The sequence below is a fragment of the Electrophorus electricus genome, chromosome 5, assembly GCF_013358815.1.
Source record: "Electrophorus electricus isolate fEleEle1 chromosome 5, fEleEle1.pri, whole genome shotgun sequence".
In the NCBI taxonomy this organism is placed as follows: Eukaryota; Metazoa; Chordata; class Actinopteri; order Gymnotiformes; family Gymnotidae; genus Electrophorus; species Electrophorus electricus.
The window spans coordinates 3130859-3147894 of record NC_049539.1 but is presented as its reverse complement, the minus strand read 5'-3'; the positions used below and the strand labels follow the sequence as shown (position 1 = coordinate 3147894).

Sequence of the window (17036 nt, the reverse complement as noted above, 5' to 3'; positions counted from 1 at the left end):
TTATCCCTCTGTGACCCACCACTCAGCACTTGGCCTGCCATATGTCATCTCGACATGCTGTTGTATATTGTAGCGCATGACTGATCTTATCTAGTAAATAGTAAAATTCAGTGTAATACTGAGAAGTGCACTGACATCTACTGGTGAAAGCGCTAGGGGCGATTCTAGAAGGGGCGATTGATAATGTAAAACCACGAAAACAGCAACAACAACAAATCAATAAGAAGAAACAGTATTTATTATTATTGTTATATTATTTTGTTAGCGATGTTTTATATATATATATACACACACACAAAAAAATATATATATACAAAAAAGTATATATATATATATATATATATATATATACACAAAAAGTAGAATTGTTTTCTATTGTTATATATATATATATATATATATATATATATATATATATATATATATATATATATATATATATATATATATATAACAATTCTACTTTTTGTTGGCTCCTAGGTATTGTATTTACTTATGTGAAATCTGCATTAATAAAACACATTACTTAATATTTATGAATGTAGTCAATATGTATTTAGTCTGTTAACTGTTTTAACATGTAATCCTCGCCTAGAGCCAGGCAGAAAAGTCCAACAAAAACCCTCTTGTCCTTAGCGGGTTACCGTACTTCAAAATGGCGGCCCCTGATAACCACCACGTGAGTTGTAACCATCTCTGTTTAATTCTTATTAAAATGAAGATTTAGAAAAGGGGCGAATAGTGCCAGGCATTATTCTTGTAGAGACCTCCCAATCGATGAAATGCTGTTGAATGATAACTCTTTAGCTAAGCTGTCTGCTTCCGTAGCTGTCTTAACTAGTCATAGTGGCGGCGTTGCTTTGTCCAGGTTTGCTTGTCGTGGTCAGCACAGTTGGGAGGATTTTTCTGCTTAAACGTGTGACTCAATCCCGTTGATTAATATGGTTAGTATAGAAGGGAAATCTTCAAACTGTGTTGCCTGCACCCAGGCCCTCGTACGCAAGTTGGACAGCCTTGTTTACGAGAAGCTAACTCGTCCTAAAATTCAACGTATTTTTAAAGCCCTTGTAATTAGCCCGCTGATTTTTTTGGTATTTTGTAATCTCGTCTTTACGTACAAGTCAATAAAATGTTGTCGAGTTGTCACAACCTGCTTCGTTTTTGTCCTAGCACGCGATGGAGGATGACCTGCCTAAAGCGGAGCGTCTCCTCACCAGCCTTACCGAACAGGTGCGTCCGTGCTTAGACTAAACCCCAACGCTTCAGCTCTTACCTTCAAAGGGGACAACAGGGCATTGTTGTTGGTTTTTTTCTGTTCAGTTATTATCTTAATAGCCATAGTTTTAAGAGCTGAACGTGCATTAACTCTTTGACTGTCGTGCGGGTCGTTATTTCAGGTAGCTTCTGTCACAAGCCACATCCAGGACTTAATACAGAGAGTCCAAGAAAAAGCGTATCAGACTTCCAAGGTAATATGATGGCTTTACAAGTGGACGTCCTGCTCAGTATTTAAGTCACGGTGTAAATGTATATGTCTCATGTATATATTGTTTGTTTGTTTCTTTGTTTAAGGGTTTGTCTTTTCTAGACCTACGATATCACCTTCTGTTATTTTATCTCCAAGATGTTACTCACTTGATGTGCATTAAGTCGCATGGGCAAAGCTTGAAGGACAACAGCGCCATCCACAGGCTCATTACAATAAGAACAGTAAGATGTTTATTTAGTCCTGTTCGCGAATGTGTCGAAATGCCATTCAGCACAAAGTGAGAAGTGTAAAAACGTGTTCCATTAGGTTCTGGAGAAGATGCGTCCCCTTGATCAAAAACTGAAATACCAGATTGACAAGTTGGTGCGAACCGCAGTTACTGGAAACATTGGTAAGACGCAGACTTCATTCTGGATATGAACAGATTGAATAGTGATTGAGTGTTTAAATGTGCTTACATTAAGAATATGAATTGCAGGCTGCTAATTAACAGTAGAATATTATTCTGCGTCGCAGCTGAGAATGATCCTTTAAACTTTCGTCCCAAGCCTGAGAATCTCGTCAGTAAGGTAAAGCTCTCATACTTATTTTTAAGAACTTGCCTAAGCTTGATATGACGAAACCATACAACTCTGGATATAAACCTGTACTTTAGTCTTTGTTGACCTTCCTTTTGCATAGCTCAGTCAGTCGGAGGATGACGATAGCGGTGACGATGGCGTTAAGGATGGTTCTCAGAAAACAGTGACCCCTACTGGCAGGAAATATGTGCCACCCAAGATTGCTCCCATGCATTATGGTAAACGTCATGCAGATGTAGATTATTTAAGATATTCTGAATATCACTGTTGAAAAGTATTAACATTTTGGGCTATAATCACAATGATCAGTGTATGATATTATTTATTGCTTTATTTTTAAGATAAAAGCCTTATATTTGCCTTGTGTTGTTGTTTTTTTTTTTTCTTCTGACAAATATATTGCTTGCCAAGTGTGTTCTCATTCCCTAATGTGGGCAGCTCTGGTGAGTGCATGCTGGGTAGTGTAGTTCATGCTTCAAAGTGATGACATTGCCATAGGCACAGTACAACAGTCCCAATGCATCTCCCCTAGATGGAGACATGACTGAAGCAGACAAGCAGAAGGAGCAGGTGGAGAAGCAGAGGAGAGCTGCCCTGCGGAGCTCCCTCATCCAGGAGCTCCGGCAGCAGTACAGCGACACACCAGACGAAATCCGCGACCGTCAGGACTTCCAAACAGAGCGGGAAATCCGGGAGGAACAGCACAGGTAGGAGCCTCGTTCAGGTTTGTTCAGAAAACTAGTGTACTGTCTTTTAAAAAGTGCTGTGACCTAAACACAATGGTGTCATTAATATAATTTTGTTTAGATGGTGGCCAGTGCAAAGGTGGTGTTCTTAGATGGACATAATATTTGGATTAGGGCTTTAATTGTTGTAAAGCAATACAACAGTGCAGCCTGTTGGCTTTGGTTTAAAAAGTGACCACAGTGGTGTTGCAAAGAAACAAGTAGTTGATTAAATGCCAGCTCACTATTTCAATATTGTATTTATTTATTTAATTACAATCAATAATTAAATCCTGTTCCTTTTTAAATTTATTTTTGTAAACATTGCATTATTCTCATTGCATATTTTTTGTGGCATTACTACATTGATCTTTTTTTCTGGTGCATTGTGAAAAACTAAGTATGATGCATGTCATGCACTGTGAGAATGTCCTCAAGATTGTTTTAGCCACCCATAGTCGGAAGATACTCTAAAGGCAGATGTCTCGCCCCCTACAGATGTAAACTGAACTGAAAAACAGTCAGTAATAGTAGTTTAACCCATTGTTTATATTACACCTCATTGTCATTGTTTATACATTCAAAACAGGCAACATTGTCACTGTCCAATAATGTCAGAGGCATTTATATAAACTGCATCATTAGATTATACTAGATCTCAGAACATGCATATCTAGTAAGACGTGTGGAGTCCTGATTCAGTAGGGTGAGACACACAGGCACACACACACACGCCTCTGGCTCCTAATGATGTCCTATGCTCTGACTCCGTGACAGGAGAAACTATGAAGAGTCAATGATGGTGCGTCTGAGTGTCCCTCGAGACCAAAAGGCCAGGAAACGCCGCCTGGGCGGGATGACATCACAGCTGAGTGGCATCACACACTTCAGTGACATCACGGTGCTGACCGGGGGGAGAGGCAGCGGTAAGGACTTCTGATCGCACTGGCAACGCACTCCTTCATTTCACTGTTTTAGTCACATGTATTGAATGTATGTATTGAACTTGTGCAGGAAAGTCTATAGTGGTGAGGTAGAAATTGTGGCGAGGTCAGTCTGTCTGCTGCGTAAGGACTCGAATGCATGCTCACGCACGTGTTGAACAAGCACAATTACACGATCTATCTTTCTCCTAAACGCGTGTTCATCCTACATAAACTCACCCAATAGAACGATAGTAATAATTGGTGGTATGCGTTGTGTATATTGTTCTAGGCGTTGAATAATCCCAGGTCCAAGAAGAAGAAAATGATGATGAAGAAGACGACTAAGAAGAGAGGTAAGTCTATTTGGATTTTCATTACAAATCAGATTTTGCTGTTGGTATTTTTTTTAATCCTGAGATCTGACCTGGATTGTGAGCCATTCACAATTTAAGCAGAAATGTTCACCCAAACAAGACAAGAGTAGTTGGGTTTGTCTGCCCACTTGTGTTCACTAGGAGTATGACTATAATATGCCTTACATGAGTAGCAGTTTGTTACACTAATGAACCATGTGTTCAGCACCTGTACATCTGTTGCTCATTTGCTGCCTTGTGTAACTTGTCTGGAATATTGCAGTAGGCCTGTGGACATGGAAGATTTATTTATTTTTTTTAGGCCACTGAAACCATTGATAAATGGCTTTTATTTTGTAAATTACTGTACACTATATATAAAAACTAAATACTATAGTTTGTAAGTTATAACTATTGTAAAGGGGCTTATACCGCAGTTGTCTTGCCCCAGCCTGCACACATCAGTTTTGTAGAAATATGTGTTAAGGAAAATTACAAGAGCAATAATAGGGCAGTGGTGCTTTGCAGCAATAACATCTCTGGTGGTGTTTGTTTATTTTGGGGAGACACTAATTTCTCATTTTCCCTTTTTAGTGTTCAGGAAACGAAAATAAGATGTCTTTGTCCTGCCAACAAAAGTTCTATTGGTCTACATTTAATAACTAGTTTTTCAAATTTTGAAGACATTAAAGTTTTCCTCTTTTGGGTGTGCAATTGATTAAAATATATAAACAAAAATGCCTCTACTCTCTTCTTATCCAGTTTTAATGGTTAGTACTGTCTAAAGTAACCATAAACAGTTAATTTCATGGAGCAATATTTCAGTGTTTTAGGGTCAGTGGCATATATTTAATAGAATATTTCTCAAGGAAAAGGGTTAAGTAATAGTTTCACGTATGCAAAAATCTTAAGGTTATGGGCCAGAATGGTAGTGAATAGCTCATATTTTGTATTCTGGGCACTATATATTAATCCAGCAATAACAGGAGATACATTCTGAGAGTTGATGTATATATCCCATTCCTGGATTAACACTCTGTATAGCTGCCCTAAAACCACAACCATGCTCAAAATTTAATTCAAATGTAAATACTTCGTCTTACATCTCATTAATAAAAGCCCACTCGTAATATTTAAGCATAGAGAGAGAAGAAAAAAAAAACTTTTTACAATGTCTTGTTTATTTTTTTTTTCCCTAATTACAGACTCATGGGTTAAAAATAAAAATAAAAAAGCAAAACTTTTTTTTTTCTCTCCAAACCCACTCCCCATCTCAAAAGAAAAAAAGCCCAAAGGAAATAAAAAAAGGGGGAAAAAGGAAAGATCTCAACTCCCCACCTCCCTCCCCGCCCGCATCCAACCCTGTCCCCACCAGTAAAAGCTCTGCACCCTTCCATCCTAAAAAGCCAATTCCTGTGGCCCCTGCGTTCATCCTGGCTCACGCTGGAACTGCATGGTGTACTGAGAAAGGCGGGGCACTTGGAAGTCCCACCCCTTCTAATCCCTCTCTGGTCCCGCCTTACTCACTCCCTTTGCAAATTTAACCAGCTTCTGCCATCTTGGCGTAGCTCTCGCTATATAAATATGTGGTGAAGGTGTGTGTGTGTGTGTGTGTGTGTGTGTGTGTGTGTGGGCCTGATGCTGGTTGGCCTGTGAGCAACCTCAGCGCTTGTTATTGTAGTAAAGGCTGGCCGCAGTGGGCCGGTGGTCACCCTGTCCCCCTCCCCCGCCCCCCCACACAGACAGGATGGGGTGAGTGTGAATAGCGGGAGCAGAGAGAGAGAGAGACGCTGCCGAGACAGTAGGGGGCGCCGCGGCCACAGGGGGAGGGGTGGTCAGCCTCCACTGGTCCTGAAACCTGAAACGACAAGAAGTGGTCTAGTATACAGAGAGAGAGAGAGAGAGAGAGAGAGAAAGAAAGAGAGAGAGAAGTGAAGGAGAAAGGATGCTTGGGAAAGGAATCAGAAGGGGGAAAAAAGTTTTTAAAAAAAAGTTTAGAAGTTGAGTCATGCCTTGGAGGTTGGACACTGGACAGAAAGAACTGAAAGTGTGTGAAATACAACAAACGTGAGCAATTGAACACTGAACTATAAGACACTGCAAGAGTGATGGAGGCAGAACGCAGGTGAACGAGGGAGAGCAGAAACGAGTGGTGAAGGGCAAAAACAAGGATGGGGTGAGTTAATTGTTCAAAGCGCAGAAACAAAGGAATATAAACCTCCGACAAGGTAGAAAAAACAACAATTCTTGCTACTGGAATTTTTCACATTCACGTTACAATAGAAAAAGGTGAAAAGGAAAACAAAAAATCTAGAAGTTTTCTTGTTTGCTCCTTCTGAGTGCAAACATGAAGGGCTGTGTAGTGTGAGAACGTCACAGCCAGACAAAGGAGACACATCTGCAGCCTGAGATAACATCATCTTCTCAAATTTGAACAAATGCCACCAAATCTCCCCAAGGATCATTCTGTACCTTACCGGGGTGACTGAAACACCTGCGCACACGCACGCACGCACACACAATCGCACACTGAGGCCAGCCAGTCTGTCTGTCCAGGAGATGCTCTTTCTCCCTTTCTTTTTTTTCTTTTTTTTTTGTCTTTTTTTTTTCTTCTTTTTTTCCTTCCTTTATTGAGGGTTTTTTTTTCTGTTTTTGTATGGGATTGGGATGGGGAGGGGAGGGGTGACAGTAAAGGGGAGGGGGGGGTATTAGTAAGGGGTATACCACGATGTTGATCGCCCTCGGCCCCTGGAAAAGAGAGAGAAAAAGAGGGTGAGTTCTTTCTGGTTGATGGACACCAATTTTGGCTTGTGGTGTGTGTGTGTGTGTGTGTGTGTGTGTGTGTGTGTGTGTGTGTGTGTGCAGGTATGTAAGGGGCTCAGTGTTTGTGGTAGACAGGTAAATTACTGTTATACAAATTAATTCGCAGACACGGTTCAGGTATACAGAGTTTCAAGTTAATAGAGTATACCCTCTCTTAATGCAGACTAGATTTTCGAATATTTTAAGAATCCAGTATAAATCTGGTGATTAAATATTGAGGGAAGCTGAGGGGGCTTTTCGAAGTAAAATCAGGTGTTAAAGTGTTATATGTTGGGGACAGTGAGATGTCCTCTCTCTCCCTCTTTATCTCTCTCTGTAAGGGCGGCTCCTGTTGTTGCTGTAGGGGAGAGATCTTAGGGACACACGCTGGCCCTCAAACAAACACGCGCACACAATCTGGTGATGTGCATTCTCCTCCGAGATGCGCTCACGTGCACTAACACATGCGCACATACACACTCCAGTGATGTGCAGTCTCCTCAGAAGGACTTGGCCACAGAGCACACACAAATGCATAGGCATCCATTCAAGCAGCCAGACTTCCACACAAACAGCTGAACAGTCATGCCCCGCCTCTTTGCCCTGCCCCCTCTCAAGCTCCACCCACCCTCCTAAGCCTGTGCTGGATAGAGCACAGCTCGCAATAGTTTAGATACAAAAGTAAATATCAGGCTGCAGGAATGAACCCTCTATTCTGGAAGTGAAACCTAGGTATAAGACCAGCTACAGATGATGTAAGCATCTAGAATGGACACCATAGACTTGCCCGAGTAGACAAACCATTCGAGTCAAGGTCAGTTTTACTCAGAGAATGTGTCCTTCTGCCAGAGATCTTCCCTTGTCCAAAGTGAACAAAATGTACTCTTCCAGAAAACATTATAAAACTACCTCTACCTGTCCCCTGACACTAACTGGAGGTGCACCAAACATGACTAAGGAATGTGACTGGAGAAATGCACCACAGACAAGCCTCATCTATCCATAGCATTTCGCATGCACCATACAAAAGTACATGGTGCTAAGCACTACCCATATGACTACAGGTATTCAAGGATTTTCAGCCAAATCAGCTCTATGCAGTCAGTGTGTTTGTTGTAATTAGAGCATGCTGTCGTATTGCAAATGCTGTGACAAGTGACCGTTCCACTGACATTCATGCAAAGTGGCAGCTGAATCATTTCTCTGCAAGAAATTGGACAGCAAAAGTACAGCCCCACCTCAATGTAACATGCACGATTACACCTGGATTCCATCATATTTCAAATTCTTACTGGGCAGCCCCAATTAAAGCTAACTTGTTTATTTAAACCAATTCCGCATTAGTAGTGTGAATTCATCCTCAGTTTATTAGATGGAATTCTGCTGGTCCTGATTCTATCCAAATTGATTTGCATGCCTATTGTCTATGCAAACTGATATTAGATGTTTTGTTGTGGGAAATGCATTATTCAGGTTACCATTAACATAGATTATCTTAATCAGCAATCACTACCACATTCAACAAAGTGTAAAATAAGGCACATAACTGAAAAGCAAAGTTAGCACTACAATATGCATTTAATACAACTGCAAGCATACTTATGAATGCATAATATCTAATACTTATTAGCCACCTCTTTGGATTTCCTTGAAAATGTAACTATTTAATGAGGTTTCCAATTAAATCCCTGCTAAGCCAGCAGGAACTGGGCAAGCTGGTGAATGCCAAGTTGTGAGCAACATGGCCAACAATTATAAACTGGCTTGGAGGTTGGTCAGGCGACTTAACATCTAGAGGTGGTGTAAGGATCTAATCAATAAAATTTATATGCTTGATTTATATTATTCATTTATTTTACAATATTTTTAAATGGTTTATGCTAATATTTAAATAAAAACAGTTAATTATTTCCATCCAGCCAGGTTAACACTATGTGGTTTCTTGTGGTTTGATAAAAGCTAGAATTGACACGAGAACACCAAGATTTAAACATTTAAATGAATTTAAATGATACCAAATGAACTCCAAATCTCTTAAAATCTCCAAATTGTCCATTTTCTCAAATTGACATTTTTCTTTTACTAATAAATTACCTGACTGATGAGCATTCAAAGCCTGTAAAAATAGTAGTGTATGGGAATAAGTATATGAAAACTTAAGTATATGAAGGGTGAGGAGAAAAAAAAAAAAAAGAGTTAAAGAGCCCATATCAAATACAACCAGCATTTCATAATGAACCGTAAAGGCTATCATATGCATGCTTGTTATTGCAGTCCAACACACAGCCACCAAATGTGTAGACCATTTATACCAGGAGTAGCACAACTTCACATTTTATCCTATATTTTCCCCATATAACCAGTAGCAGCTCTCAGAATCTATGCTGACAAAATGTATGGTTAGGCCATACATGCAAGTAGTTATCCGTGCATAAGAGTAGTCTAGAACATCATAATGAACAATTAACGACCATGCCTGTGTTAATACACATGCTCTTACAAAGTTATAATGCAATACAACCACGTTAACACAAATTTTCCTTTTTTGCTGGCCCCCTCAGGCCACTAAGAGCCAGCGTGGTGAAGGGATCAAACAAATGGGAGTGGTCTAGATCTACGATGCAGGTCCACTATACCCAGGAAGGCTATAGTGGTATAATGCTACCCGTTTTGGGACATCTTGTACATTGTTTTTGACAAGATCAGCATGATGACTTCACAGCTTCTGAATGCCAGGTTTTAAAATCAGAAAGACACTGGGCACAGCATAATCAGACTTGAGCTTCCCAGCATCATGTCCCACTGGGTTGTCTTAGCGGCCCTTAAAATCCACCCAACCGACCAAACCCACAAGGGGCAGCCAGTGTGTGGCCTCAGTGTCTTTCTTAGTAACCCCAGTAATCCATCCAGCCTCACATTTTACCATGCACATAAACCTAATCTGGTTCTGAAACTTTTTTTTTTTAATCTTAAAACACCCCTACCCCTAGCTTCTTAAAAAACCCACAGCCCCCACCACAAAAAGTCTATACCCACCCTGAAACTGAGTTATCCATCGATAACTGAAATGGAGAGCAAGTGACACCCAAAACAGAAGGTGTTGCCATTTCTGACTGCATCTTCTTTCAAATGTCAGCATTTACTGGCAAAAACGCATGATCAGAGAACCATGACTGAAGGCTGCAGATGAACGCCAATCTGACTCATCATCATCTGCAGCCTTAGTCAAACACTTTACATTTTAGACTGAAGGTATTAACACTGCTGCCCAATAAATACTCAGGAAAAGTCAGGCCTCCTTGTAAAGATGCAACTATAAGTACAGAACCAAGAGTCTTAATACTAACAGTTTTTTACTTGCGACATACAAAGACTGAAAATGCATATAGAAAGTGTGGGGCAGGCAAATGAAGATTTCTCCTTTTTCTCCTCAGCTTTCTACAAAGCATAAGACACAATATTCATTTATCTGCTACAGATACATTAGACCTCCCCCTCTTCTTATCTGAACTTACTAATCATTAAATACAAGGAATCTGCACTTAGGTGTGTGTAAATATATTTATATATTTATGTAAAAAGCATTTCGCTTGCACAGCTGATGAAGGAAGTGTCCCATTTCTCTGGAAACTTTGTGTACTTCACTGCAATTTAATATATAGAGTATACATAAAGTAAAAATGTCACCCTTTTCAGATTTTAATCTTAAAACATGGGAACTGGTCAAATGTCTGTCTGACTCCAGAAACCTTTTTATTACTTGAAATGAAGAACTGATATAAGGAGTCTAAATATTGTGTCTAAAGGCAAAAAAAACAAAAAAACCCCACCACAATAAAAGAAGGAAAATCTAGGAGTCATCTTTGACTGACCTTAGCCTCAAGGATCACAAAAAAAGAAAACATTCTCTGGATATCTGACAAGATCCACTGAAATCATGACACTAGCAATATTTTTAGTTCCAAAAATGGCACTGAAGATTTTTAAAGTGACCCTTTGATCTAGCTCTTGCTACTACACAGCAAAAAATAATTTGGATCTCACATGTCCAATACTCTGGTCAGCAACGACTAATGATGCAGGATTATGGCATAATGAGGTAGTGTATGACAGTTCATATGAGATGCCTGAATCTGTATATGCCTCCCACCCCCGATATGTAACAAATGACCTCTACTTAAGACCACAATGTTCCATCCTTGTCATACAAGACATATTTTCACCCTTGCAAAAAAGCTCACAACATACTCAAATTTCTCTAAAACTGCATAGAACTGAAGAGTTTTAGCAATACAGTTTTAACCACAGCCTGCAGATACTGTCAACAAAACAACAAAAACCTAACCAAAAACAAACCACACACAGAAAACCCTAACCCAACCACAGCTTAATGACTGATGTCTTGCTCCTGGACATCTGCCAGTACTATGACGTTCAGACCTTTAAATAAAGAGGTGCTGAATAAAACCTTTAGCTAAAAATCACGCTATCTTACAACCTTGTGCCCGTCGTGTGTGTGTGTGTGTGTGTGTGTGTGTGTGTGTGTGTTATTGTCAGCGGTAGCAGTGGAGGAGCACTAACCTGAAGGCCCGTCCTCTGCCTCTAGGGGGCGTGTAGCCGCTGTAGTAGCGGGCCCGGGATGAGGCGAAGTTCCCCCCACGTGAGCGGAACCGAGCTCGGGGGAAGCCTCGGTCTGTGGTGCTAATGCCCGGCCGGTTCGTTCTCTTCGCCCCGACCTAGGAGCGCACGCCAGGGATTTAAAGGATGACCAACATGAAACAAGCCACTTTAAGATGTACTTAACAACCGCTGCCTCAAAAATACATGAAAAACCTTCCCAAAAGTGCAGATTTATTATTTTCCATGCTTCGAACAACAAAAATGTCAAGTGATGACGTAAATGGCAGAGATGTCATGATGTAATATACTTCAACGTCAATCATCCCTTTAGTCTTCCAAAATTGAGATTTATATATTACCTTATATTGTACATCTATTACATCAACATAGCGAATTAAACATAACTGATCGCTAGCAGTTTCATGCCAGCAATGCTACTGGATCTTTGACTTTAAAAAAGCCAATCGGCAACAGGCAACTCGAGCATGGGCGCGATTATTGGTCTAAGAGACCACGGTGCAACGTCTCCAAGGCATAATTTTCAAGAGTCGATAAGATTCCACGACCAGAACAAAACCAGCATGTAGGTTCACTCAAGTTCCACACGCTTCCACATGCTAACCGGACAGTCAGAAGCAAGCTTTCTTCTATTTAAAATTCAAAAGTGGTCCTCATTTGCTCAAACTCACCTTTATTTGTCTCCCTCTGAATAAGGACTCATCCAGTGCCATGGCTGTTCTAACAGACTCCTTGTCTGCAAACTCGATATATGCAAACCTGAAATTTGAAGAGAGCCACTTAATCATACATTTAAACAGTAAAAAATATGCTTGGAGCAGAATGACTGTCCAGTTTTACCAAACAATATGTATAATCTGTGTCATGTAATAAAGTAAGATGCAGCTTCACATATGGCTAAACATTTCATCACTCTTTTGTTTCATAGCTGCACCTGACGGTGATCAAGGACCACATAGAATTCAAAAAGGGCTTGAATTTGATCAGAACCAAACCTGACTGCTCCTTTGCTTGTTTCACTGCCTATTCATTACAAATTGTCTGGTCCTTAAATTAATTTAATTTACTTGCTTATTCAGGGGCTACACTGGCCACTGTAATTATACACTTTTGGGAAACCGAGTCCTGGTCAGACTTGAAAAATGCACTGTTTGCCTAATAAATATAGTGTGTACAGCAGAGCGCATGACAGAGGTGAAAGTCTGCTAAACTAGTACCATACAGTGTCTTCTAAGAGCATCTCACAGTTTCAAAGCGCTTAAATGTCCTCATCATGATTACTAAGCACTATAGAAGTATGATCTCTCCCCAGCTCAATTACCAAAAATTTGTTCTCATACAGATGAAAACAACCAAATATAATTTTAAAATACACAAAAACACAAATGGAGTGCAGTAGAGGTGGAGAGCAGCACATGAACAAAAGGAACTGAGGAGAATGCATATATATATATATATATATTTTTTTTTTTTTCTCTATGCACCCCTGTTTCTCTTCCTCAGTTTGGACAGAGCACTCTCCACCATTTCACTGTGAGTTATACTGTGCATGACTATGTATGTGACGAATAAACCGAACTTGAACTTGAACTTGAGAAAGACTAACGTAGGAGAGTAGAACTTGTGGATTACCCTTTGGGGTGTCCTGTGAACTTGTCACATAGGATAGTCACTCGGTTAACAGAGCCACAGCCATGGAAATGTGCCTCCAGTTCCTCCGCTGTTGCTCCGTAATCCACCTGCCGCACAGGGAGAGACACAGACTACTCTCACACAGGCTGCTGATCTACTACAGCCCAAGAAGCTCATGCAAACACTAAACCGTTTTAGCACATCAGTTGTCCACCTGATCCCATTTGTCAATGAACAAGAAAACCAAATCTTTATTACTAAGATGTGAAGAGGGGCTTGTTTGTTTGTTCTCAAGTCCCTTGATCTCGTAAAAAAAAAAAAAAAAAAACCTTCTGGAGATTTGTAATAGCATCTGATGTCATGGTGCTTAGATAATTAAAACAGCACAACACAGTACAGAACCATCTCCCTAACATTCAATGTGACAGTGGCTTACTATCAGTTTATTCAACCTTTCCCATGATTTTGTACCTGCCCAAAGTACACCAATATGACATCATGAAACCCATCTAAACTTTCTAGGGTGCTTGGAATCACAAAAAGTAAGTCACAGATTGTTCATGGCATTCCTAATGCTCCTGTTTCTACTTCTGAATGCAACTTTCCACAACTGCAAGTTTTTATAGTAATTGGCATTTAATGAAATGAAACCAGTACTATGCATGTCCTCTGAAAACTGAACCAATTAATTCATCAACATCTTATGGTTGACAGAAAATGTGTTGCTATCAGGTATTCAAGTTATATTCAAATTTGTGTAAGTAACCTGAATGGTAACAGCATCTGAGTATGTATAAATTTTTTTTAAAAAAAACAACAATTGTGTATTCTTGATTTAATGGCCAGATGACGGAGTGTGAAGTGCCTCATACGTTTCCAACATAAATTGATCTTCCGTCTGCCTCTATCTTCTCTTCAATGGACATTATGACAGGACCAGCTATGGGGGGGGGGGGGAAATAAAAAGATTGTCTTCAGTTTAAACAACAAAGCAATGATAAACACGCACGCGCGCTCGCTCACACACACACACAGTGTTTAAGAATATATTTCTCTATGTACACACACACACACACACATTTTTAAGGCAACACTTGCATCCGATATGCCCATAATTTACGCAGTATTCCTTAAAAGCACGTAGATGGGAAGACTGACTACAGCGAGCCCACACTGGTGGTGTGATTCTGGGGGTTCCTCCTCCAGTGTACTCTCCGTTTCTCCCTCACCCTCACGCAGCGTCTAATACGCAGTGTGCTCTCATCCTTTCCTCACTGCACCCCCCCCCCCCCCCCCCGACCAAACCACCACCCTCCATCTCAGTGCCCCTGAACCACTCTCACCGGGTGGAGGACTGAGGTTCATCTGTTTCTCCACCTCATTCTGCAGCTCCTTCAGTTTCTCCGCTTCCTCCTCCATCTCCCTCACGCGAGCTTTAATGGCCTCCAGCTCCTAAGTTTATTTAATACAGAAACATTCATCATCTACACAAGCAAACTACAGGTTAATAGGTCCATCTAATGACATGACAGTATCCTCAATGTGAGAAGCAGAGGACAACAATATTTTAGACTTAACAGCCACAGAACATCTCTGGGGGGCACAAGCGTGCTAGCCAGAGAATGACAAGCTTCTATTTACAGCACAGAGACATCCGACCGATTCGTTGACAGCAGAGAAGGGAGTACATTTCAAGCATGATGTACAATATGGCTAAATGTGATAGACGAGATAGGACACGGCACAGTAAGTGTTCACACATATACTGACGGCATAGTGAAAGCTTTGTGTATTGAGGTCTTTTTAAAAGGCAGGCAACGCTAATGCCATACTAAAGGGAAAACCTCTTATTGCCAATAAACCACGTTTCCCGACCCAGTATGCACCACCGACCGACACATACGCACTCACCCACAACAAATAATAGGAAATAAAAAATATGAAAACGTCTTGTCGATGCACCATTTATTGTCGTCCTACTTCTTTAGAACACACGTAGTTACGAATGTGCAACACATAACGATTGCCATGCCATTCCTACAGAGCTACACCAGCAAGCACGCGCGTACTCAGACACACGAGCCTGGAGTACGCTCCTGTGGCGGTGGTGCATTGCAGGGCAGCGATATCCGACCGTGCTCCATATTAGGGTAACAGCAGCATCCATCACTTGTCCGTGTGCATCACCATCAGATCGACCCCAGACCACTGCGTTATTGCACATGACCGACCAAAAATACGCATAATCTACTCCGAGGCACAAGCTTGTCTGCAGGTGGGCACGGTCATGAAACGTGTACGTGGTTTCAGCATGTCAACGCCTTGACGATGCTACCACCGCACATCCAGCCATTTATTGCGAGACACACCAGACCGACCATCGCACGCCCTTTTCACATCTACAAAATACCCAAATCCCTTCATCAAAAATGATCCATTTAAAGGTACATTACGGACAAGAGCAAATATCCCCTTTTATTGCTGGATATCTGGGTATCAGCCACTATTAAAACAATGCAACGTCAATGCAACTACTTGGATTAATAACTCAGTCACAGACAAATGAAAATATATATATCTGCGAATATCAGCCGTAACACCTGCGAACGTACCGGCAATAAATTCGCAGAATCTCCCCTAGACAAGTCAGCTAACGTTGGCTAGCTAGCCAATACTAGCTAGCATTAGCTGCCTAAAATCTCCTTAGGATCACAATTCATAAGACTGTCATAAGAAGCCAGACCTTTATTTTGATTTGCATGGTTAACTTAAACTCCATGGTCAGCCAGCTTACAAACATCAGCATTTACCACGGCACAGTTCACTGCAAACCCTGCTATACTAACCATCAGCACTTTGCAAGCTACAAAGCAGCTGCCCTAAACGTGGATCTAGCTAGTCAATATTTTAATAAGAAAACGAGTCGTGTTTACCGTGAGCTTTTCGCCTCTCTGCAGACAGGCTCACACCGCAGCGGCTAATGGCGGCCTGTCCTACCCTCGCCCCTGTCTTTTGCATCTCCGTCTCGCATTTTTGCGACGAAGAATTTTTTTTCTCTCTTCCCCCCACTAGGTCGACGAGCTCTCTGCGGTGCAGAGAAACCAAAACCCATGTTGCGCCAACATGGCCGCCGGCGCCACGCGCCAGCCAGTTCCACTGCACTGCGCGCGCGAGCCACAATGGCGGCGAAGTCGGTCGAGGAAAAAAAAAAAACCACCACTGCTTAAAAAAGGCGTTAAACGTTTTCACGTTACAGAGTAAAACTTTAGAACTTTAGCCGTCCCACGACACCTAAAAGGCGGGGGTCAGACTGTGTCGTGAGGTAACAGCATCAAGGTAACGCTGGCTAACCTAGGTTAGCTTAGCTCGCAAACAAACGTCCTTCACTCACCGGATCTTCGATAGCGGCCTCACCCTCATCCAGCCCGGGCTCCTCGTCGCCAACGCCTGGGTCTTCGAGCTCCGGGTGACCTGGGTCCGAGTCGAGCAGAGACTCCTCCGCCAGTCCGTTGCCGAACTCCGCCATGACCGGATTCCCGCTGGTCCTCGTGGCCGTGCTGCAAGGCCCGACGCGCACCGGGGGGAGAGCGAGAGGGGCAGGGGGGAAAAACGGCGGAAAAAAAACGCCGCTGAGAAACCAAAGTTAAAAACGAGGAATAAACCGCCCCGTGTCGAAACCTTTTCCGCTGACGCAAAAAAAAAAAAGTACCTACTCGTCAGACAGACAAAAAAATTGTTTCCGTCCCCTGACAATAAAATAGCCAAGTTAGTAGCATTTACGTGTACATATTCAGTAAACCAAATGTGTATTATTCGCTTGCGCCGTGTGGTCCAGAACAGAAATGGAAGCCGTGGGCGGGGAGTAAGGTCACTGCAGGCGCAAACTCGGA

General features: G+C 41.5%; 2 protein-coding genes across 6 annotated transcripts; one reads left to right on the top strand and one right to left on the bottom strand.

Moving 5' to 3' along the window:
- Window positions 1-649: 649 nt before the first annotated feature.
- Window positions 650-5264, top strand: ngdn (neuroguidin, EIF4E binding protein). 3 transcript variants are annotated; one of them, XM_035525898.1, is made up of 12 exons: window positions 650-679; window positions 1171-1230; window positions 1398-1469; window positions 1573-1710; window positions 1796-1880; window positions 2006-2058; window positions 2171-2288; window positions 2603-2777; window positions 3573-3721; window positions 3822-3823; window positions 4011-4074; window positions 4669-5264. In XM_035525898.1, exons 1-12 carry the CDS (start codon window positions 656-658, stop codon window positions 4686-4688), a joined length of 960 nt encoding a protein of 319 aa, XP_035381791.1. In that variant the 5' UTR covers window positions 650-655; the 3' UTR covers window positions 4689-5264. The 3 variants fall into 3 exon arrangements, 2 of the variants coding, with proteins under 2 accessions (XP_035381791.1, XP_026879759.2); XR_004775975.1 differs by lacking the exon at window positions 3822-3823 and having other exon boundaries at window positions 4669-5263; XM_027023958.2 differs by lacking the exons at window positions 3822-3823; window positions 4669-5264 and having other exon boundaries at window positions 4011-4134.
- Window positions 5265-5344: 80 nt separating this feature from the next.
- pabpn1 (poly(A) binding protein, nuclear 1) lies at window positions 5345-16974 on the bottom strand. 3 transcript variants are annotated; one of them, XM_035526408.1, is made up of 7 exons: window positions 16538-16974; window positions 14490-14598; window positions 14019-14086; window positions 13147-13253; window positions 12186-12273; window positions 11458-11612; window positions 5345-5932 (listed from the first exon to the last, which is right to left on the bottom strand). In XM_035526408.1, the coding sequence occupies exons 1-7, from the start codon at window positions 16670-16672 to the stop codon at window positions 5737-5739; spliced, it is 858 nt and encodes a 285-aa protein (XP_035382301.1). In that variant the 5' UTR covers window positions 16673-16974; the 3' UTR covers window positions 5345-5736. The 3 variants fall into 3 exon arrangements, with proteins under 3 accessions (XP_035382301.1, XP_035382302.1, XP_026879747.1); XM_035526409.1 differs by lacking the exon at window positions 16538-16974 and adding an exon at window positions 16080-16188; XM_027023946.2 differs by lacking the exon at window positions 5345-5932 and adding an exon at window positions 6719-6822 and having other exon boundaries at window positions 16538-16970.
- Window positions 16975-17036: the final 62 nt, after the last annotated feature.

Excerpts from the sequence above, each read along its gene's own strand:
- ngdn (XM_035525898.1), top strand. The coding sequence starts at position 656 with ATGGCGGCCCCTGATAACCACCAC. Across the intron at positions 1,231-1,397 it reads TCACCAGCCTTACCGAACAG|GTAGCTTCTGTCACAAGCCA; the intron begins GTGCGTCCGTGC and ends TCGTTATTTCAG. Across the intron at positions 1,881-2,005 it reads CGCAGTTACTGGAAACATTG|CTGAGAATGATCCTTTAAAC; the intron begins GTAAGACGCAGA and ends TCTGCGTCGCAG.
- pabpn1 (XM_035526408.1), bottom strand. The coding sequence starts at position 16,672 with ATGGCGGAGTTCGGCAACGGACTGGCGGAGGAGTCTCTGCTCGACTCG. Across the intron at positions 14,599-16,537 it reads AGGCCGCTATCGAAGATCCG|GAGCTGGAGGCCATTAAAGC; the intron begins GTGAGTGAAGGA and ends AAATAAACTTAG. Across the intron at positions 5,933-11,457 it reads GGCAGAGGACGGGCCTTCAG|GTTTCAGGACCAGTGGAGGC; the intron begins GTTAGTGCTCCT and ends TTGTCGTTTCAG.